The sequence below is a fragment of the Pristiophorus japonicus genome, chromosome 3 (genome assembly GCF_044704955.1).
Source record: "Pristiophorus japonicus isolate sPriJap1 chromosome 3, sPriJap1.hap1, whole genome shotgun sequence".
In the NCBI taxonomy this organism is placed as follows: domain Eukaryota; kingdom Metazoa; phylum Chordata; class Chondrichthyes; family Pristiophoridae; genus Pristiophorus; species Pristiophorus japonicus.
In genome coordinates, this window is record NC_091979.1 from 2714405 (window position 1) to 2738139 (window position 23735).

General features: G+C 50.9%; 1 protein-coding gene across 1 annotated transcript in view; it reads right to left on the reverse strand.

Moving 5' to 3' along the window:
- The window catches only part of LOC139256635 (FYVE and coiled-coil domain-containing protein 1-like), a 175339-nt gene that overhangs the window by 124718 nt on the left and 26886 nt on the right, over positions 1–23735 (reverse strand). The window contains exons 2-5 of the mRNA XM_070874278.1: positions 17991–18097; positions 17408–17533; positions 12732–12838; positions 9184–9327 (exon numbers count right to left, since the gene is read on the reverse strand). Of these exons, the coding sequence (XP_070730379.1) occupies positions 9184–9327; positions 12732–12838; positions 17408–17533; positions 17991–18097 (484 nt within the window). The remainder of the gene's footprint in view (positions 1–9183; positions 9328–12731; positions 12839–17407; positions 17534–17990; positions 18098–23735) is intronic.

Below are 23735 nucleotides of genomic sequence, written 5' to 3' on the forward strand. Positions count from 1 at the left end.
CAGTGTGTGTGAGACCCGTACCCCAGTGAGAGTCAGTGTGTTTGGGACTGTACCCCAGTGAGAGTCAGTGTGTGTGAGACGCGTACCCCAGTGAGAGTCAGTGTGTGTGGGACCCGTACCCCAGTGAGAGCCAGTGTGTGTGGGACTATACCCCAGTGAGAGTCAGTGTGTGTGGGACTGCACCCCAGTGAGAGTCAGTGTGTGTGGGACACGTACCCCAGTGAGAGTCAGTGTGTGTGGGACTGTACCCCAGTGAGAGTCAGTGTGTGTGGGACTGTCTCCCAGTGAGAGTCCGTGTGTGTGGGACTATACCCCATTGAGAGTCAGTGTGTGTGGGACCCCTACCCCAGTGAGAGTCAGTGTGTGTGAGACCCGTACCCCAGTGAGTCAGTGTGTGTGGGACTGTACCCCAGTGAGAGTCAGTGTGTGTGGGACTGTACCCCAGTGAGAGTCAGTGTGTGTGAGACCCGTACCCCAGTGAGAGACAATGTGTGTGAGACCCGTACCCCAGTGAGTCAGTGTGTGTGGGACTGTACCCCAGTGAGAGTCAGTGTGTGTGGGACTGTACCCCAGTGAGAGTCAGTGTGTGTGGGACTGTACCCCAGTGAGAGTCAGTGTGTGTGGAACTGTACCCCAGTGAGAGTCAGTGTGTGTGGGACTGTACCCCAGTGAGAGTCAGTGTATGTGGGACTGTACCCCAGTGAGTCAGTGTGTTTGGGACTGTACCCCAGTGAGAGTCAGTGTGTGTGAGACCCGTACCCCAGTGAGAGTCAGTGTGTTTGGGACTGTACCCCAGTGAGAGTCAGTGTGTGTGAGACCCGTACCCCAGTGAGAGTCAGTGTGTTTGGGACTGTACCCCAGTGAGAGTCAGTGTGTGTGGGACCCGTACCCCAGTGAGAGTCAGTGTGTATGGGACTATACCCCAGTGAGAGTCAGTGTGTGTGGGACTGTACCCCAGTGAGTGTCAGTGTGTTTGGGACTGTACCCCAGTGAGAGTCAGTGTGTGTGGGACTGTACCCCAGTGAGAGTCAGTGTATATGGGACTGTGCCCCAGTGAGAGTCAGTGTGTGTGGGACTGTACCCCAGTGAGAGTCAGTGTATGTGGGACTGTACCCCAGTGAGAGTCAGTGTATATGGGACTGTGCCCCAGTGAGAGTCAGTGTTTGTGGGACTGTACCCCAGTGAGAGTCAGTGTATATGGGACTGTGCCCCAGTGAGAGTCAGTGTATATGGGACTGTACCCCAGTGAGAGTCAGTGTGTGTGAGACTGTACCCCAGTGAGAGTCAGTGTGTGTGGGACTGTACCCCAGTGAGAGTCAGTGTGTGTGGTACTATACCCGAGTGAGAGTCAGTGTGTGTGGGACCAGTACCCCAGTGAGAGTCAATGTGTGTGGGACCCGTACCCCAGTGAGAGTCAGTGTGTGTGGGACCCGTACCCCAGTGAGAGTCAGTGTGTGTGGTACTATACCCGAGTGAGAGTCAGTGTGTGTGGGACTGTACCCCAGTGAGAGTCAGTGTGTGTGGGACTGTACCCCAGTGAGAGTTAGTGTGTGTGAGACCCGTACCCCAGTGAGAGTCAGTGTGTTTGGGACTGTACCCCAGTGAGAGTCAGTGTGTTTGGGACTGTACCCCAGTGAGAGTCAGTGTGTGTGAGACCCGCACCCCAGTGAGAGTCAGTGTGTGTGGGACTGTACCCCAGTGAGAGTCAGTGTGTGTGGGACTGTACCCCAGTGAGAGTCAGTGTATGTGGGACTATACCCCTTTGAGAGTCAGTGTGTGTGGGACCAGTAACCCAGTGAGAGTCAGTGTGTGTGGGACCCGTACCCCAGTGAGAGTCAGTGTGTGTGGGATTGTACCCCAGTGAGAGTCAGTGTGTGTGGTACCCGTACCCCAGTGAGAGTCAGTGTGTGTGGGACCCGTACCCCAGTGAGAGTCAGTGTGTGTGGGACCCGCACCCCAGTGAGAGTCAGTGTGTGTGGGACCCGTACCCCAGTGAGAGTCAGTGTGTGTGGGATTGTACCCCAGTGAGAGTCAGTGTGTGTGGGACTGTACCCCACTGAGAGTCAGTGTGTGTGGGACCCGTAACCCAGTGAGAGTCAGTGTGTGTGGGACCAGTACCCCAGTGAGAGTCAATGTGTGTGGGACCCGTACCCCAGTGAGAGTCAGTATGTGTGGGACCCGTACCCCAGTGAGAGTCAGTGTGTGTGGGACTATACCCCAGTGAGAGTCAGTGTGTGTGGGACTGTACCCCAGTGAGAGTCAGTGTGTGTGAGACCCGTACCCCAGTGAGAGTCAGTGTGTTTGGGACTGTACCCCAGTGAGAGTCAGTGTGTGTGAGACCCGTACCCCAGTGCGGGTCAGTGTGTGTGGGACTCTACCCCAGTGAGAGTCAGTGTGTGTAGGACCCGCACCCCAGTGAGAGTCAGTGTGTGTGGGACTGTGCCCCAGTGAGAGTCAGAGTGTGTGGGACTGTACCCCAGTGAGAGTCCGTGTGTGTGGGACTGTACCCCAGTGAGGGTCAGTGTGTGTGGGACTGTACCTCAGTGAGAGTCCGTGTGTGTGGGACTGTACCCCAGTGAGAATCAGTGTGTGTGGGACTGTACCCCAGTGAGAGTCAGTGTATGTGGGACTGTACCCCAGTGAGAGTCAGTGTATGTGGGACTGTGCCCCAGTGAGAGTCAGTGTGTGTGGGACCAGTACACCAGTGAGAGTCAGTGTGTGTGGAACTGTACCCCAGTGAGAGTCAGTGTGTGTTGGACTGTACCACAGTGAGAGTCAGTGTGTGTGGGACTGTACCCCAGTGAGAGTCAGTGTGTGTGGGACTGTACCCCAGTGAGAGTCAGTGTGTGTGGGACTGTACCCCAGTGAGAGTCAGTGTATGTGGGACTGTACTCCAGTGAGTGTCAGTGTGTGTGGGTCTGTACCCCAGTGAGAGTCAGTGTGTGTGAGACCTGTACCCCAGTGAGAGTCAGTGTGTGTGGGACTATACCCCAGTGAGAGTCAGTGTGTGTGGGACTGTACCCCAGTAAGAGTCAGTGTGTGTGGGACTGTACCCCAGTGGGAGTCAGTGTGTGCGTGACTGTACCCCAGTGAGAGTCAGTGTGTGTGGGACCCATACCCCAGTGAGAGTCAGTGTGTGTGGGACTATACCCCAGTGAGAGTCAGTGTGTGTGGGACTGTACCCCAGTGAGAGTCAGTGTGTGTGGGACTGTACCCCAGTGAGAGTCAGTGTGTGTGGGACTGTACCCCAGTGAGAGTCAGTGTATATGGGACTGTGCCCCAGTGAGAGTCAGTGTGTGTGGGACTGTACCCCAGTGAGAGTCAGTGTGTGTGAGACCCTTACCCCAGTGAGAGTCAGTGTGTTTGGGACTGTACCCCAGTGAGAGTCAGTGTGTGTGGGACTGTACCCCAGTGAGAGTCAGTGTATGTGGGACTGTACCCCAGTGAGAGTCAGTGTGTGTGGAACTGTACCCCAGTGAGAGTCAGTGTGTGTGAGACCCGTACCCCAGTGAGAGTCAGTGTGTGTGGGACCCGTACCCCAGTGAGAGTCAATGTGTGTGGGACCCGTACCCCAGTGAGAGTCAGTGTGTGTGGGACCCGTACCCCAGTGAGAGTCAGTGTGTGTGGGACTATACCCCAGTGAGAGTCAGTGTGTGTGGGACTGTACCCCAGTGAGAGTCAGTGTGTGTGGGACTGTACCCCGGTGAGAGTCAGTGTGTGTGGGACCCGTACCCCAGTGAGAGTCAGTGTGTTTGGGACTGTACCCCAGTGAGAGTCAGTGTGTGTGGGACTGTACCCCAGTGAGAGTCAGTGTGTGTGAGACCCGTACCCCAGTGAGAGTCAGTGTGTTTGGGACTGTACCCCAGTGAGAGTCAGTGTGTGTGAGACGCGTACCCCAGTGAGAGTCAGTGTGTGTGGGACCCGTACCCCAGTGAGAGCCAGTGTGTGTGGGACTATACCCCAGTGAGAGTCAGTGTGTGTGGGACTGCACCCCAGTGAGAGTCAGTGTGTGTGGGACACGTACCCCAGTGAGAGTCAGTGTGTGTGGGACTGTACCCCAGTGAGAGTCAGTGTGTGTGGGACTGTCTCCCAGTGAGAGTCCGTGTGTGTGGGACTATACCCCATTGAGAGTCAGTGTGTGTGGGACCCCTACCCCAGTGAGAGTCAGTGTGTGTGAGACCCGTACCCCAGTGAGTCAGTGTGTGTGGGACTGTACCCCAGTGAGAGTCAGTGTGTGTGGGACTGTACCCCAGTGAGAGTCAGTGTGTGTGAGACCCGTACCCCAGTGAGAGACAATGTGTGTGAGACCCGTACCCCAGTGAGTCAGTGTGTGTGGGACTGTACCCCAGTGAGAGTCAGTGTGTGTGGGACTGTACCCCAGTGAGAGTCAGTGTGTGTGGGACTGTACCCCAGTGAGAGTCAGTGTGTGTGGAACTGTACCCCAGTGAGAGTCAGTGTGTGTGGGACTGTACCCCAGTGAGAGTCAGTGTATGTGGGACTGTACCCCAGTGAGTCAGTGTGTTTGGGACTGTACCCCAGTGAGAGTCAGTGTGTGTGAGACCCGTACTCCAGTGAGAGTCAGTGTGTTTGGGACTGTACCCCAGTGAGAGTCAGTGTGTGTGAGACCCGTACCCCAGTGAGAGTCAGTGTGTTTGGGACTGTACCCCAGTGAGAGTCAGTGTGTGTGGGACCCGTACCCCAGTGAGAGTCAGTGTGTATGGGACTATACCCCAGTGAGAGTCAGTGTGTGTGGGACTGTACCCCAGTGAGTGTCAGTGTGTTTGGGACTGTACCCCAGTGAGAGTCAGTGTGTGTGGGACTGTACCCCAGTGAGAGTCAGTGTATATGGGACTGTGCCCCAGTGAGAGTCAGTGTGTGTGGGACTGTACCCCAGTGAGAGTCAGTGTATGTGGGACTGTACCCCAGTGAGAGTCAGTGTATATGGGACTGTGCCCCAGTGAGAGTCAGTGTTTGTGGGACTGTACCCCAGTGAGAGTCAGTGTATATGGGACTGTGCCCCAGTGAGAGTCAGTGTATATGGGACTGTACCCCAGTGAGAGTCAGTGTGTGTGAGACTGTACCCCAGTGAGAGTCAGTGTGTGTGGGACTGTACCCCAGTGAGAGTCAGTGTGTGTGGGACCCGTACCCCAGTGAGAGTCAGTGTGTGTGGGATTGTACCCCAGTGAGAGTCAGTGTGTGTGGTACCCGTACCCCAGTGAGAGTCAGTGTGTGTGGGACCCGTACCCCAGTGAGAGTCAGTGTGTGTGGGACCCGCACCCCAGTGAGAGTCAGTGTGTGTGGGACCCGTACCCCAGTGAGAGTCAGTGTGTGTGGGATTGTACCCCAGTGAGAGTCAGTGTGTGTGGGACTGTACCCCACTGAGAGTCAGTGTGTGTGGGACCCGTAACCCAGTGAGAGTCAGTGTGTGTGGGACCAGTACCCCAGTGAGAGTCAATGTGTGTGGGACCCGTACCCCAGTGAGAGTCAGTATGTGTGGGACCCGTACCCCAGTGAGAGTCAGTGTGTGTGGGACTATACCCCAGTGAGAGTCAGTGTGTGTGGGACTGTACCCCAGTGAGAGTCAGTGTGTGTGAGACCCGTACCCCAGTGAGAGTCAGTGTGTTTGGGACTGTACCCCAGTGAGAGTCAGTGTGTGTGAGACCCGTACCCCAGTGCGGGTCAGTGTGTGTGGGACTCTACCCCAGTGAGAGTCAGTGTGTGTAGGACCCGCACCCCAGTGAGAGTCAGTGTGTGTGGGACTGTGCCCCAGTGAGAGTCAGAGTGTGTGGGACTGTACCCCAGTGAGAGTCCGTGTGTGTGGGACTGTACCCCAGTGAGGGTCAGTGTGTGTGGGACTGTACCTCAGTGAGAGTCCGTGTGTGTGGGACTGTACCCCAGTGAGAATCAGTGTGTGTGGGACTGTACCCCAGTGAGAGTCAGTGTATGTGGGACTGTACCCCAGTGAGAGTCAGTGTATGTGGGACTGTGCCCCAGTGAGAGTCAGTGTGTGTGGGACCAGTACACCAGTGAGAGTCAGTGTGTGTGGAACTGTACCACAGTGAGAGTCAGTGTGTGTGGGACTGTACCCCAGTGAGAGTCAGTGTGTGTGGGACTGTACCCCAGTGAGAGTCAGTGTGTGTGGGACTGTACCCCAGTGAGAGTCAGTGTATGTGGGACTGTACTCCAGTGAGTGTCAGTGTGTGTGGGTCTGTACCCCAGTGAGAGTCAGTGTGTGTGAGACCTGTACCCCAGTGAGAGTCAGTGTGTGTGGGACTATACCCCAGTGAGAGTCAGTGTGTGTGGGACTGTACCCCAGTGAGAGTCAGTGTGTGTGGGACTGTACCCCAGTGAGAGTCAGTGTGTGCGGGACTGTACCCCAGTGAGAGTCAGTGTGTGTGGGACCCATACCCCAGTGAGAGTCAGTGTGTGTGGGACTATACCCCAGTGAGAGTCAGTGTGTGTGGGACTGTACCCCAGTGAGAGTCAGTGTGTGTGGGACTGTACCCCAGTGAGAGTCAGTGTGTGTGGGACTGTACCCCAGTGAGAGTCAGTGTATATGGGACTGTGCCCCAGTGAGAGTCAGTGTGTGTGGGACTGTACCCCAGTGAGAGTCAGTGTGTGTGAGACCCTTACCCCAGTGAGAGTCAGTGTGTTTGGGACTGTACCCCAGTGAGAGTCAGTGTGTGTGGGACTGTACCCCAGTGAGAGTCAGTGTATGTGGGACTGTACCCCAGTGAGAGTCAGTGTGTGTGGAACTGTACCCCAGTGAGAGTCAGTGTGTGTGAGACCCGTACCCCAGTGAGAGTCAGTGTGTGTGGGACCCGTACCCCAGTGAGAGTCAATGTGTGTGGGACCCGTACCCCAGTGAGAGTCAGTGTGTGTGGGACCCGTACCCCAGTGAGAGTCAGTGTGTGTGGGACTATACCCCAGTGAGAGTCAGTGTGTGTGGGACTGTACCCCAGTGAGAGTCAGTGTGTGTGGGACTGTACCCCGGTGAGAGTCAGTGTGTGTGGGACCCGTACCCCAGTGAGAGTCAGTGTGTTTGGGACTGTACCCCAGTGAGAGTCAGTGTGTGTGGGACTGTACCCCAGTGAGAGTCAGTGTGTGTGAGACCCGTACCCCAGTGAGAGTCAGTGTGTTTGGGACTGTACCCCAGTGAGAGTCAGTGTGTGTGAGACGCGTACCCCAGTGAGAGTCAGTGTGTGTGGGACCCGTACCCCAGTGAGAGCCAGTGTGTGTGGGACTATACCCCAGTGAGAGTCAGTGTGTGTGGGACTGCACCCCAGTGAGAGTCAGTGTGTGTGGGACACGTACCCCAGTGAGAGTCAGTGTGTGTGGGACTGTACCCCAGTGAGAGTCAGTGTGTGTGGGACTGTCTCCCAGTGAGAGTCCGTGTGTGTGGGACTATACCCCATTGAGAGTCAGTGTGTGTGGGACCCCTACCCCAGTGAGAGTCAGTGTGTGTGAGACCCGTACCCCAGTGAGTCAGTGTGTGTGGGACTGTACCCCAGTGAGAGTCAGTGTGTGTGGGACTGTACCCCAGTGAGAGTCAGTGTGTGTGAGACCCGTACCCCAGTGAGAGACAATGTGTGTGAGACCCGTACCCCAGTGAGTCAGTGTGTGTGGGACTGTACCCCAGTGAGAGTCAGTGTGTGTGGGACTGTACCCCAGTGAGAGTCAGTGTGTGTGGGACTGTACCCCAGTGAGAGTCAGTGTGTGTGGAACTGTACCCCAGTGAGAGTCAGTGTGTGTGGGACTGTACCCCAGTGAGAGTCAGTGTATGTGGGACTGTACCCCAGTGAGTCAGTGTGTTTGGGACTGTACCCCAGTGAGAGTCAGTGTGTGTGAGACCCGTACCCCAGTGAGAGTCAGTGTGTTTGGGACTGTACCCCAGTGAGAGTCAGTGTGTGTGAGACCCGTACCCCAGTGAGAGTCAGTGTGTTTGGGACTGTACCCCAGTGAGAGTCAGTGTGTGTGGGACCCGTACCCCAGTGAGAGTCAGTGTGTATGGGACTATACCCCAGTGAGAGTCAGTGTGTGTGGGACTGTACCCCAGTGAGTGTCAGTGTGTTTGGGACTGTACCCCAGTGAGAGTCAGTGTGTGTGGGACTGTACCCCAGTGAGAGTCAGTGTATATGGGACTGTGCCCCAGTGAGAGTCAGTGTGTGTGGGACTGTACCCCAGTGAGAGTCAGTGTATGTGGGACTGTACCCCAGTGAGAGTCAGTGTATATGGGACTGTGCCCCAGTGAGAGTCAGTGTTTGTGGGACTGTACCCCAGTGAGAGTCAGTGTATATGGGACTGTGCCCCAGTGAGAGTCAGTGTATATGGGACTGTACCCCAGTGAGAGTCAGTGTGTGTGAGACTGTACCCCAGTGAGAGTCAGTGTGTGTGGGACTGTACCCCAGTGAGAGTCAGTGTGTGTGGGACCCGTACCCCAGTGAGAGTCAGTGTCTGTGGGACCTGTACCCCAGTGAGAGTCAGTGTGTGTGGGACTGTACCCCAGTGAGAGTCAGTGTGTGTGGGACTGTACCCCAGTGAGAGTCAGTGTGTGTGGGACACATACCCCAGTGAGAGTCAGTGTGTGTGGGACTGTACCCCAGTGAGAGTCAGTGTGTGTGGGACTGTACCCCAGTGAGAGTCAGTGTGTGGGGGACACGTACCCCAGTGAGAGTCAGTGTGTGTGGGACTGTACCCCAGTGAGAGTCAGTGTATGTGGGACTCTGCCCAGTGAGAGTCAGTGTGTGTGGGACTGTACCCCAGTGAGAGTCAGTGTGTGTGGGACTGTACCCCAGTGAGAGTCAGTGTATGTGGGTCTGTACCCCAGTGAGTGTCAGTGTGTGTGGGACTGTACCCCAGTGAGAGTCAGTGTATATGGGACCCGTACCCCAGTGAGAGTCAGTGTGTGTGGGACTGTACCTCAGTGAGATTCAGTGCGTGTGGGACTGTACCCCAGTGAGAGTCAGTGTATGTGGGACTGTGCCCCAGTGAGAGTCAGTGTGTGTGGGACTGTACCCCAGTGAGAGTCAGTGTGTGTGGGACTGTACCCCAGTGAGAGTCAGTGTGTGGGACTGTACCCCAGTGAGAGTCAGTGTGTGGGACTGTACCCAGCAAGTTTTTAATGGAAACGCGAATTGTACGGTTTATAGAACTTTTATTCTGTTGTTCTCTCCGTCTCCTTACCATTTGCCCAATGGCCACTCTGTATCCAGGTCTACCCCCTCCAATGGCAGGTCAAAGGTTATTTCGTTCAACGAGTACAAGTGTTCCGTGATGTCAGACCTGAGTGTCTCGGACAGGAAGGGGTTTCGGGCGTAGTACCAGTCACTGAAAGAGAGCAATTCATGCAATGTGTGTCAAAGTAATAGCGTGAAAGCTCGTGCAACACAACACAACTGCACACAGCTGTTTCTCTGCAGCAGAAGGAACTAGTAAAACCGCCAACAGTCACAACGCAATGCAGAGTACTGGTGGGGCTCATAGACTCCAAAACAATCCGGCCATACACCTCATCGATCTCTGCCCAAGGAAGCAGTTGAGGCTAGCTCATTGAATGTATTCAAGTCACAGATAGATAGATTTTTAACCAATAAGGGAATTAAGGGTTATGGGGAGCGGGCGGGTAAGTGGAGCTGAGTCCACGGCCAGATCAGCCATGATCTTGTTGAATGGTGGAGCAGGCTCGAGGGGCTAGATGGCCTACTCCTGTTCCTAATTCTTATGTTCTTATGTTCTTATGTTCAGAAAGAGGCCATTCAGGCCATCGTGCCTGTGCCGGCTTTGTGAAAGAGTGATCCCATCAGTCCCACTCCTCCTCCTCCCTCCTCATAGCCCGGCACATTTCTCTTTTCAAGTATTTATCCAATTCCCGTTTGAAAGTTACTATTGAATCTGCTCCCACCTCCCTTTCAGGCAGCGTGTTCCCAATCACAACAACTCGCTGCGTAAAAACGTTCTCCCCATCTCCCCCTCTAGTTCTTTTGCCAATTACCTTAAATCTGTCCGCTGGTTACCGACCCTCTTGCCAGTGGAAACAGTTTATCCTTATTTAATCTATCAAAACCCCTCATAATTTTTAACACCTCGATTAAATCTGCTTGTAACCATCCAAGGAGAACAGCCCCATATCATTTGAAGAAGATCCCCTGACTGAAATGGCATCCTGCTCCTTGGACCCGTCCCATTCTCCCCCAGCCCTACGAGTCAGTGCTTCGCGCAGAGCAGGGGAGGAAGAGGGGGTAAATAATAAGTCACATTTAATGTCATCCTCTTCCTTAAAATTCAGTATGGCATGCAGTTCTATTAACAACCGGCTAGGGGCACTCTTGAGCCAATAGGTTTCAGACTGCCGCCTACTGATAGTTACCGGTACTGCTAACATAGAAACAGAAATTTATAGCGCAGAAGGAGGCCATTTCAGTCCATCGTGTCCTCACCGGCCGACAAAGAGCCACACGGCCCTCGGTCAGCAGCCCTGAAGGTTACATATAAACCCATGAACAATGACAGAAAGGCAAAGAGCACCCAGCCCAACCAGTCCGCCCCACACAACTGCGACACCCCTTATACTGAAACATACTACACTCCATTCCAACCGGAGCCATGGGATCTCCTGGGAGAGGCAAAAACCAGATAAAAACCCAGGCCAATTTAGGGAGAAAAATTCTGGGAAAATTCCTCTCCGACCCATCCAGGCGATCGACACTAGTCCAGGAGATCACCCTGGCCGTATTCTATTCCCTGCAGTACTTACCATTATATCTGCGCCGTCCAACAAAAGGTCATCCAGTCTAATCCCAATTACCAGCTCTAGGTCCATAACCCTGCAGGTTACTGCACTTTAAGTGCCCATCCAACCATCTCTTAAAAGTGGTGAGGGTTTCTGCATCCACCACTCTTCCAGGCAGCGAGTTCCAGATCCCCACAACCCTCTGCGTAAAGAAGCCCCCCCCTCAAATCCCCTCTAAACCTTCCACCAACCACCTTAAAACTATGCCCCTCGTAATAGACACCTTCGTCAATGGAAATAGACCCTTACTATCCACTGTATCCAGGCCCCTCAATATTTTGTACACCTCGATGAGGTCTCCTCTCAATCTCCTCTGTTCCAATGAGAACAAACCCAGCCTATCCAATCTGTCCTCATAACTAAGATTCTCCATTCCAGGCAGCATCCTCGTAAATCTCTTCTGCACCCTCTCTAGTGCAATCACGTCCTTCCTATAATACGGTGACCAGAACTGCACGCAATACACCAGCTGTGGCATAATCAAAGTATTATACAATTTAAGCATAACCTCCCTGCTCTTATATTCTATGCCTCGGCCAATAAAGGCAAGCATTCCGTATGCTAAGCCAGAGTGACATAGAGGCCTAGGTTTTAGGCTCGAGTTATACAAGCTCTTTTGCATAATTTGAAAGGAGTGGGCTAGAATGCTTCCCGGGAACCACTTTGACAACTCCTCCCCCGCCCCACTCCCACCTACCAGCACTTACCATATTTTCTGTCGGCCTATACTATATCCTGTGAAATATGGCGGACTTCTTAACTGAATATGTAACCGGCCATAGCAACTCTGGGCAAAATCAGCTCCAGTGTAGGCCTGTTGCCCAGTATTCCAATATGCGATGCAGAAAGAGTTACATAAAAACATAGAAACATAGAAAATAGGTGCAGGAGTAGGCCATTCGGCCCTTCGAGCCTGCACCACCATTCAACAAGATCATGGCTGATCATTCCCTCGGTACCCCTTTCCTGCTTTCTCTCCATACCCCTTGATCCCTTTAGCCGTAAGGGCCATATCTAACTCCCTCTTGAATATTCCAATGAACTGGCATCAACAAGTCTCTGTGGTAGAGAATTCCACAGGTTAACAACTCTGAGTGAAGAAGTTTCTCCTCATCTCAATCCTAAATGGCCTACCCCTTATCCTAAGACTATGTCCCCTGGTTCTGGACTTCCCCAACATCGGGAACATTCTTCCCGCATCTAACCTGTCCAGTCCCGTCAGAATTTTATACGTTTCTATGAGATCCCCTCTCATCCTTCTAAACTCCAGTGATTAAAGGCCCAGTTGATCCAGTCTCTCCTCATGACAGTCCAGCCATCCCGGGAATCAGTCTGGTGAACCTTCGCTGCAGGTTTAGTTAAAAACTAAAGGCCGGGTCTTGCTCAGAGGGACAGATAGTATGAGCTTTTTATTAAAACAAATTTTAAAATTTTACACCGTGCCCCTAGCCCTGAGCCCATCTGACACATGACACTACCTTAGGGGTCTGAGGCCCCCCCTCAGCCTCTCCCCAGGCGCCTCCCGAGTGAACCCCAGGAATGACCTTTGTCGCGAGCAGAACCTTCAGCCTGTTGGCCAGTGTAGTGACTGAAGGTTTAACTATTTCCTCAATAAAAGAGTTAATCAGTGAACAGGAGGAAAAATACTGTTTACACAGAGGAGGAGTTAGTCAGGTCAGAGATGGAGGGATTACATTGAAGGATCTAACATAGATAGACATGCTGAAGGATTGAGGACGGAGCGATTGGAGGTGGGAGGATAGAGACACGGAGGGAGTGGAGATGGGAGGATAGGGGCACTGAAGGAATGACTAACGCCCAATTCAGTGAATGGGGATTGGGTTGCAGACTGATATCGGGTGCAGTGAGTAAGTTCCATGGAGAGAAGAAGATTTTACTTTGAGTCAGTGATTACGAACACCCACCATTCCCCATAACTTACCTGGCCAGCTGCTGGTTGAGGAAGCAGAGCTGCAGGGAGTCAGCCAACTGCTGTTGCACCAGACAGTATCGGATGAAAGTTCGTCCTTTCCCCATTGAGGTGCTCAGCTGCAGGTGATGAAGAGAGAGGGCAGAGGGTTATACCAGCCGGTGACTGCCGTCCACAGGTGCCGCTACTTAATGTGTTATTCAGCGTATAGAAATACACAACGTCTAACTGAGCCATCCCCGGCCTGTGCTGAGCTCACTGATCTCATCCAGTGTGATATGGCCCTTACGGCTAAGGGGATCAAGGGGTATGGAGAGAAAGCAGGAAAGGGGTACTGAGGGAATGATCAGCCATGATCTTATTGAATGGCGGTGCAGGCTCGAAGAGTCGAATGGCCTACTCCTGCACCTGTTTTCTATGTTTCTATACTGAGCCCCACACGGAGCTGGAAAAGCCCCGGCTCCATCCCCGGCCTGTGCTGAGGTAGCTGATCTCATCCGGTATGGTACTGAGTCCCACACAGAGCCAGAAAAGTCCAGGCTCCATCCCCGGCCTGTGCTATGCCAACCCATCTAGTTCTTGTGAGTGGAGACATTTGTGAGTTATCGAAGGTAGACGGGTTCATGGGGATGAGTGATACAGTCACCAGGGTTTATCACAGGGAGACCCTATTTTCTAAACCAAATCTGGGGACACACACGTTGAGAGCACAGCAAAGTAGGCAGGATGGAAAATGTAGGCTGCACAGTCTATATTTTAACAGTTGCACATATACACTATAGAAAACAAATGCATATAATTACCCTGGATGTGAGGTCACGCTATTGATACACATTCAGACACGGTTTATAAATAATCCAATAACACTGTTCAGGGACGTCAGTTTTTCAGACCCACTGTCTATGTGGCCTATTCAGAAAATCTCTTTCTTCACATCACTGCCCAAGTAATTTATTTTTCACAGATTTAGTAACGACTGCTGCGCTATCTCCTCATTTCAAGAAAAGATTAATGGGAAGGGGGTCACCCTGGCACAAAAATATTAGTGGGGAGGGATCACTCAGGCACAGTGATAGAAGCGATTCACCCTGACACAGACAGACTGTGGAAGAGGGGGTCACCCTGGCACAGACAGACTGTGGAAGAGGGGGTCACCCTGACACAGACAGACTGTGGAAGAGGGGGTCACCCTGGCACAGACAGACTGTGGAAGAGGGGGTCACCCTGACACAGACAGACTGTGGAAGAGGGGGTCACCCTGACACAGACAGACTGTGGAAGAGGGGGTCACCCTGGCACAGACAGACTGTGGAAGAGGGGGTCACCCTGACACAGACAGACTGTGGAAGAGGGGGTCACCTTGGCACAGACAGACTGTGGAAGAGGGGGTCACCCTGACACAGACAGACTGTGGAAGAGGGGGTCACCCTGACACAGACAGACTGTGGAAGAGGGGGTCACCTTGGCACAGACAGACTGTGGAAGAGGGGGTCACCCTGACACAGACAGACTGTGGAAGAGGGGGTCACCCTGACACAGACTGTGGAAGAGGGGGTCACCCTGACACAGACAGACTGTGGAAGAGGGGGTCACCCTGACACAGGGACAGATTACGGTGCTGCTTGCCTGTGACATTATTACAATGGAACTGGCATGCAGCAGTTCCGCTATCCTCAAGGATAAAGACTGTCCTTCCTGTATACACATACACACAGAGCCATGTCCAGCCTCAGACAGGCACTATTCTCATTGGACTGAGTCAGACTGAGGTACCGAGCCCAGTCTGCCGAGCTGAAGACACTAAAACCCTTCCATCATCAGAGGCAGCCCCTCGGAATCGAGGAAGACTTGCTTCCACTTTAAAAGTGAGTTCTCAGGTGACTGAACAGTCCAATACGGGAGCCACAGTCCCTGTCACAGGTGGGACAGACAGTGGTTGAGGGAAGGGGAGGGTGGGACTGGTTTGCCGCACGCTCCTTCCGCTGCCTGCGCTTGGTTTCTGCATGCTCTCGGCGACGAGACTCGAGGTGCTCAGCGCCCTCCCGGATGCTCTTCCTCCACTTAGGGCGGTCTTTGGCCAGGGACTCCCAGGTGTCAGTGGGGATGTTGCATTTTATCAGGGAGGCTTTGAGGGTGTCGATGTAACGTTTCCTCTGCCCACCTTGGGCTCGCTTGCTGTGTAGGAGTTCCGAGTAGAGCGCTTGCTTTGGGAGTTTTGTGTCAGGCAAGCGAACAATGTGGCCCACCCAACGGAGCTGATCGAGTGTGGTCAGTGCTTCGATGCTGGGGATGTTGGCCTGATCAAGGACATTAACGTTGGTGCGTCTGTCCTCCCAGGGGATTTACAGCATCTTGCGGAGACATCGTTGGTGGTATTTCTCCAGCGATTTGCGGTGTCTACTGTGTATGGTCCACGTCTCTGAGCCATACAGGAGGGTGGGTATCACTGTAGACCATGAGCTTGGTGGCAGATTTAAGTGGGAACCTGTTCAACCTCCGTCATCTCCAGGCCAGATCCAAGACCTTCCCAACCTCTGTTGTTGAGCAACAGTACGCGGACGACACTTGCGCCTGCGCACATTCAGAGACTGAACTCCAAGTCATAGTCAACATCTTCACCGAGGCGTACAAAAGCATGGGCCTTACGCTAAACATCCGTAAGAAAAAGGTCCTCCACCAAACTGACCCCACCACACACACTGCCCCCCAGTCATCAAGATCCACGGCACGACCCTGGACAAGGTCCCACACAAGAGATTGATGTGCAAAGTTAAAGCACATGGGATTGGGGGTAGTGTGCTGACGTGGATTGAGAACTGGTTGGCAGACAGGAAGCAAAGAGTAGGAGTAAATGGGTACTTTTCAGAATGGCAGGCAGTGACTAGTGGGGTACCGCAAGGTTCTGTGCTGGGGCCCCAGCTGTTTACATTGTACATTAATGATTTAGATGAGGGGATTAAATGTAGTATCTCCAAATTTGCGGATGACACTAAGTTGGGTGGCAGTGTGAGCTGCGAGGAGGATGCTGTGAGGCTGCAGAGCGACTTGGATAGGTTAGGTGAGTGGGCAAATGCATGGCAGATGAAGTATAATGTGGATAAATGTGAGGTTATCCACTTTGGTGGTAAAAACAGAGAGACAGACTATTATCTGAATGGTGACAGATTCGGAAAAGGGGAGGTGCAACGAGACCTGGGTGTCGTGGTACATCAGTCATTGAAGGTTAGCATGCAGGTACAGCAGGCGGTTAAGAAAGCAAATGGCATGTTGGCCTTCATAGCAAGGGGATTTGAGTACAGGGGCAGGGAGGTGTTGCTACAGTTGTACAGGGCATTGGTGAGGCCACACCTGGAGTATTGTGTACAGTTTTGGTCTCCTAACCTGAGGAAGGACATTCTTGCTATTGAGGGAGTGCAGCGAAGGTTCACCAGACTGATTCCCGGGATGGCGGGACTGACCTATCAAGAAAGACTGGATCAACTGGGCTTGTATTCACTGGAGTTCAGAAGAATGAGAGGGGACCTCATAGAAACATTTAAAATTCTGATGGGTTTGGACAGGTTAGATGCAGGAAGAATGTTCCCAATGTTGGGGAAGTCCAGAACCAGAGGTCACAGTCTAAGGATAAGGGGTAAGCCATTTAGGACCGAGATGCGGAGGAACTTCTTCACCCAGAGAGTGGTGAACCTGTGGAATTCTCTACCACAGAAAGTTGTTGAGGCCAATTCACTAAATATATTCAAAAAGGAGTTAGATGAGGTCCTTACTACTAGGGGGATCAAGGGGTATGGCGAGAAAGCAGGAATGGGGTACTGAAGTTGAATGTTCAGCCATGAACTCATTGAATGGCGGTGCAGGCTAGAAGGGCCGAATGGCCTACTTCTGCACCTAGTTTCTATGTTTCTATGTTTCTATGAACCACCTTCCATACCTTTGGAGCCTAAAACCCTTCCACTCCGTGCATTAATGCATCCTCAGTGCTACCCATTCCTGAGGTCCGGCTCACACAGCCAACACCATCATCACACCACCCACCCAAAATCAGCCGCTCCATTGGCCAGTGCTCACCCCACACTCTGCCCTTTCATTGGTGCAAACTGAATCTAATTCGGTCAAAGCCAAACTGTCGTCAAAAACCGTGGTCCACCCTTTCATCGGCCCATCGCTGCCAATGCGCAGAGAATCTGTCAATCAACAGTGGGGCCCTGCTGAGTCCCTGGGTACGGGCATGGAGTTACAGGAGCTGCAATTAGGGTGAATGGAACTCATTCAAATTAAATGGCAGTTAGGATATTCAGGGACGAGTTTCAAGAACCGGGGACTCTTCTGAGGACATTGTTTGCTCCAGGGACACAGTACCTTATCTGGGATTTGTCCCCGAAAAACCGGAAGGCATATAGTCACCCTACTTTATCACCTGTGGGAGGTGTCGGAGAGCAATTTTGCAGAGTTTCTTTGATTGATGCTTTATTTTCACCTTTGCTGCCTCTCCCAGTAATTGTGGGGATCAGGATAATGGGTTGGACAGAGATGAGCACGTCACACTGTTGGGATGGGACACATGCGATGAACAATTGGTCTCCTGCCCTTTGCTGTATATTTTTGTGTGTATTTGTTTCTCTGTAGAGCTCCCACACAGCAAACTCCAGCCAAAGTCTTTCAATGAAACCTATTCCATCAGTACCTACTCTTGGTATGTAGTTAATGAATTTCAGGCGATCTGTTCCACACTTGTGACTGTTCAGGCACATACAGAAATAATCCCAGTAATCCTTCCGACTCCCAAAAATAGTTTTCTTCTCCTTCTGATCATACTGGGAAGAGAGAAATAGGAATAAATTCACCTGAAAAGGAGAGACAGATGGAGAGAGACAGAGTGAGAGAGAGAGAGAGAGACAGTGAGGCAGAAACAGAGATATAAACAAAAGGTGATAGAATGATGGAGAGACAGATGCAGTTGGGATGACAGACAGAGAGATAGACAGAATAGAGGCAAAGATAAGTGGAGACAGAGAGATTAAGAGACGGTTTGAGGTCGGGACAAAAATATAGACAGGTAGAGAGAGAGAGACTGATGGACATAGAGAGAGATACACAGGGAGACAGAGTGAGGTAGATACAGAGAGATATAAACAGACAGATGGAGAGGTAATTAGACAAACACACACTTTTCATTTACCAGCAGTAACATCCCTCACGCTGAAGTACAAGAAGTCACACACTTGAAAATTGTAATTGAGCTGGGGAGGGTGCTGGAGTGAGGTATCCTACCTGTAGCAGGTACTCGAGCTGAGTACACAGCCTGTGGAGGGCAGGGCTGCTGTCAGTGATGGGCAGCTGATTCTTTTCATAGTCTTTGCAGAGCTCTTGGATTGAACCTATGAAATAGAACCGGGTCAGTGACTATTGTGGGATCGCACAGAGACAATCATCATCATAGGCCGTTCCTCGTATCGAGGATGACTTGCTCCCACACCAAAAAGGGATGAGTTCACAGGTGTTTTATAGAAACAAAGAAACATAGGAAATAGGAGCAGGAGTAGGCCATTCGGCCTTTCGAGCCTGCACCACCATTCAATATGATCATGGCTGATCATTCAACTTCAGTACTCCACTCCTGCCTTCTCTCCAGACCCTTGATCCCTTTAGCCATGAGGGCCATATCTAACTCCCTTTTGAATATATCCAACGAACTTGACTCAACAACTTTCTGTGGTGGAGAATCATCTCGGTCCTAAATGGCTTACCCCTTATCCTTAGACTGTGACCCCTGGTTCTGGACTTCCCCAACATCAGGAACATTCTTCCTGCATCTAACCTTTCCAATCCTGTTAGAATTTTATATGCTTCTATGAGATCCCCTCTCATTCATCTAAATTCCAGTGAATATAAGCCTAGTCAATCCAGTGTTCCTTCATATGTCAGTCCTGCCATCCCGGGAATCAGTCTGGTGAACCTTTGCTGCACTCCCTCAATAGCAAGAACATCCTTCCTCAGATTAGGAGACCAAAACTGTACACAATACTCCAGGTGTGGCCTCACCAAGGCCCTGTACAACTGTAGCAACACCTCCCTGCCCCTGTACTCAAATCCCCTCGCTATGAAGGCCAACATGCCATTTGCTTTCTTTACTGCCTGCTGTACCTGCATGCCAACCTTCAATGACTGATGTACAGTGACACCCAGGTCTCGTTGCACCTCCCCTTTTACTAATCTGTCACCATTCAGATAATAATCTGCCTTCCTGTTTTTGCCACCAAAGTGGATAACCTCATATTATCCACATTTTACTGCATCTGCCATGCATTTACCCACTCACCTAACCTGTCCAAGTCACCCTGCAGCCTCTTAGCATCCTCCTCACAGCTCACACCACCACCCAGCTTAGTGTCATCTGCAAACTTGGAAATATTACATTCAATTCCTTCATCTAAATCATTAATATATATTGTAAATAGTGGGGTCCCAGCACTGAACCCTGCGGTACCCCACTAGTCACTGCCTGCCATTCTGAAAAGGACCCATTTATTCCCACTCTTTGCTTCCTGTCTGACAACCAGTTCTCTATCCACATCAATACATTAACCCCAATCCCATGTGCCTTAATTTTGCACACTAATTTCTTCTGTGGGACCTTGTCAAAGGTCTTTTGAAAGTCCAAATACACCACATCCACTGGTTCTCCCTTGTCCACTCTACAAGTTATATCCTCAAAAAATTCTCGAAGATTTGTCAAGCATGGCTTCCCTTTCATAAATCCATGCTGACTTGGACCGATCCTGTCACTGCTTTCCAAATGTGCTGCTATTTCATCTTTAATAATTGATTCCAGCATTTTCCCCACGACTGATGTCAGACTAACCGGTCTATAATTACCTGTTTTCTCTCTCCCTCCTTTTTTAAAAAGTGGTGTTACATTAGCTACCCTCCAGTCCATAGGAACTGATCCAGAGTCTATAGACTGTTAGATAATGATCACCAATGCATCCACTATTTCTAGAGCCACTTCCTTAAGTACTCTGGGATGCAGACTATCAGGCCCCGGGGGATTTATTGGCTTTCAATCCCATCAATTTCCCTAACCATTTCCTGACTAATAAGGATTTCCCTCAATTCCCTCAGTTGCTCCTTCTCACTAGACCCTCGGTCCCCTAGTATTTCCGGAAGGTTATTTGTGTCTTCCTTCGTGAAGACAGAACCAAAGTATTTGTTCAATTGGTCTGCCATTTCTTTGTTCCCCATTATAAATTCACCTGATTCTGACTGCAAGGGACCTATATTAGTCTTCACTAATCTTTTTCTCTTCACATATCTATAGAAGCTTTTGCAGTCAGTTTTTATGTTCCCAGCAAGCTTCCTCTCATACTCTATTTTCCCCTTCCTAATTAAACACTTTGTCCTCCTCTGCTGAATTCTAAATTTCTCCCAGTCCTCAGGTTTGCTGCTTTTTGTGGCCAATTTATATGCCTCTTCCTTGGATTTAACACTATCCTTAATTTCTCTTGTTAGCCACGGTTGAACCACCTTCCCCGTTTTATTTTTACGCCAGACAGGATGTACAATTGTTGTAGTTCATCGATGTGATCTTTAAATGTCTGCCATTGTCTATATACTGTCAACCCTTTAAGTATCATTTGCCACTTTATCCTAGCCAATTCACGTCTCATACCATCGAAGTTACCTTTCTTTAAGTTCAGGACCCTAGTCTCTGAATTAACTGTGTCACTCTCCATCTTAATGAAGAATTCTACCATATTATGGTCACTCTTCCCCAAGGGGCCTCGCACAACAAGATTGCTAATTAATCCTCATTGCACAAGACCCAGTCTATGACGGCCTGCTCTCTAGTTGGTTCCTTGACATATTGGTCTAGAAAACCATCCCTTATGCACTCCAGGGCATCCTCCTCCACAGTATTGCTACCAGTTTGGTTAGCCCAATCTATATGTAGATTAAAGTCGCTCATGATAACTGCTGTACCTTTATTGCATGCATCCCTAATTTCCTGTTTGATGCTGTCCCCAACCTCACTACTACTGTTTGGTGGTCTGTACACAACTCCCACTAGCGTTTTCTGCCCTTTGGTGTTTCACAGCTCTACCCATATAGGGCTCAAGTTTCGGCCTGAATTGCTGCTATTTTTTTGGAGCAACTGGTTTAGAATGGAGTATCTTAGAAATTGCAATTCTCGGCATTTAGTTTGCTCCAGTTCTAGTCAGTTTGAACAGTTTCATTTTGGAACAGATTCTTTTTTCAAAAGGGGGCGTGTCCGGCCACTTACGCTTGTTTTGAAAGTTTAGGCAGTGAAAACTTACTCCAAACTAACTTAGAATGGAGCAAGTGTAGATTTTTGTACGCTCAGAAAAACCTTGCCTACACTTTACAAATCAGGCGTAGGGAACGAGGGGAGGTGGGGGTGGGGGGCGGGGAAGGGAAGTAATTAGTAATTAAATTCTACAAGCGTTCAACAGTCTTACTTATACAAATGAAGAGCCATCCTGACTAAAAAATTATAAACAAAGCAAAGACAAAATATTGAATATTCCTCCCTGTGAAAAGCAGCAGCAGTCTTCGAGCTGCGGTGCTTCAGGCAGGCCTTCCTTCCCTGTAGGAGACAGGGGCGGCGTCAGTGGTTTGACAGCAGCCGAAGACACAGCAAGCAGCCTTCGAGCTGCGAGGGAGACTGAGGCCATTCGGCTACGGGATAGGGGCGTCGGCTGTGGCTGACGGCGGCTGAAGACACAGCTACTAAAAGCACTCCTTCAGACACACAAAAAATCACCAAAATTCAATCCCAAGCCTTTCCAGGTGTCAACGAGACAAATCAACACTTTTCTTTAAGTCCCTTTAAAAATGGCCTGGTGCCACTGTTTCTGAGCTATTGCGCATGTGTGTGTGCTCCAATGCGCATGCGCAGGGCTGCCGGCACGACATTGCCTCATTTAAATTAGCCCCGCCTCCCTCCACTATCAGAATCGGCGCGACTCTGTGGCTCCGCCCCCCGCTGCTGTGTTTGCCGCACCGGAGCTCCCAGGGACCTGCAAGGAGCCGGACAAGTCAGAGCTATTTTTCTGTCATACTTTTAGGCACGAAAAAGGGGTGTCCAGGAATGGCGCAGACCGAAACCTGACTCCATAGATTCCACATCATCCAGGCTAATGTCCTTCCTTACTATCGCGTTAATCTCCTCTTTAACCAACAACGCTACTCCACCTCCTTTTCCTTTCTGTCTATTCCTCCCGAATATTGAATACCCCTGGATGTTGAGTTTCCAGCCTTGATCACCCTGGAGCCATGTCTCCGTGATCCCAATTACATCATATCCATTATAGCTAACTGGGCAGTTAATTATCCACCTTATTACGAATGCTCCTCGCATTGAGACTCAGTCTGCAGGCTTGTTTTTAACACTCTTTTTTGTCCTTTTAGAATTATGTTGTAATGTGGCCCTTTTTGATGTTTGCCTTTGATTTCTCTGCCTCTACTCTTTTCTCCTTCCTACCTTTAGCTTCTTCCCTGTTTTTGATGAAGGACCTATATTCCAGATCCTGAACTCCATGTTGAAGGGTGGAAGATGCCTGTGGGTGGATTGTTTAACGTGGGGTGACCGTTGCACACCAGCCACCACACGGGGCTTGACAGAGCGAGGTCTTGGTCCAGGGGCAAGGGTTAACCAGGACGACTGGAGAGCTGCTCTGCTGCACGGACCCAGTGCGCCCACATATCGCAGTGTGGGCTGGGCCCGTGCTGTCCCTGGGCCCTCGCCTCTTCAGTTAGTAATACTGAGCTCGTGATTTGTTAAACACAGCTGATGACATTCAGAATATTCCTTGTTACTGAGACAACCACGTAACAAATGTCATTGGAAACACTGAAAGATGGAAAATCCTTTATAAAATTCATCCCTGGACAACTATGTCAGCAGATTCCGAGAACCACAATGGCGAGATTAACTCAGTGACGGAGTATTGAAGCTTTTTTTTGTCGGGGAGGGTTGTACCAATGGGCAAGAGGTTTTCCACAGCTTGCTACAAAAGGGAACAGTCCAGGCAATGACCGCTGGAAGAATGCTCATTTTGGGAGGAAGCACAAAATTGATACAGAGACAATATAGGTTCAGTGTTAGCTGTGGTTCAGTGGGTAGCACTCTTGCCTCTAGGTCGGAAGGTTGTGGGTTCAAGTATCACTCCAGAGATTTGAACACAAAAATTTAAGCTCCAGTGTTGTACTGAGGGGGACATTGCACTGTTCAAGGTGCTGTCTTTCGGATGAGAGCTGTCTGCCCTCACAGGTGGATGCAAGAGAACTCCTGGCACTATTTTGAAGAAGAGAAGGGCAGCTATCCCCAGTGTCCTGGCCAATGTTTATTCCTCAATCAAAATCATAAAAACTGGTTATTTAGTCATTATAACATTGTTGTTTGTGGGAGCTTGCTGTGTGCATATTGGCTGTCACGTTTCCCACATTACAACAGTGACTACTTTCAAAAAATTATTCATTCCTGGGAAGTGGGCATTGCTGGCCAGGCCGGCATTTATTGCAAATCCCAAATTGCCCTTGAGAAGGTGGTGGTGAGCTCCTTCTTGAACCGCTGCAGTCCGTGTGGTGAAGGTGCTCCCACAGTGCTGTTAGGGAGGGAGTTCCAGGATTGTGACCCAGCGACGATGAAGGAACGGTGATATATTTCCAAGTCAGGATGGTGTGTGACTGGGAGGGGAACGTGGAGGTGATGGTGTTCCCATGCACCTGCTGCCCTTGTCCTCGGTGGTAGAGGTCGCGGGTTTGGGAGATGCTGCCTAGAAAGTGCTCTGGGATGTCCTGAGGTCATGAAAGGCGCTTCATAAATGCAAGTCTTTCTTCTTTTGAGTGAGTGTTACGGGATCACACAGCGACAGTACAGGGTCAGTGAGTGTTCAGGGATCACACAGCGACAGTACAGGGTCAGTGAGTGTTCAGGGATCACACAGCGACAGTACAGGGTCAGTGAGTGTTCAGGGATCACACAGCGACAGTACA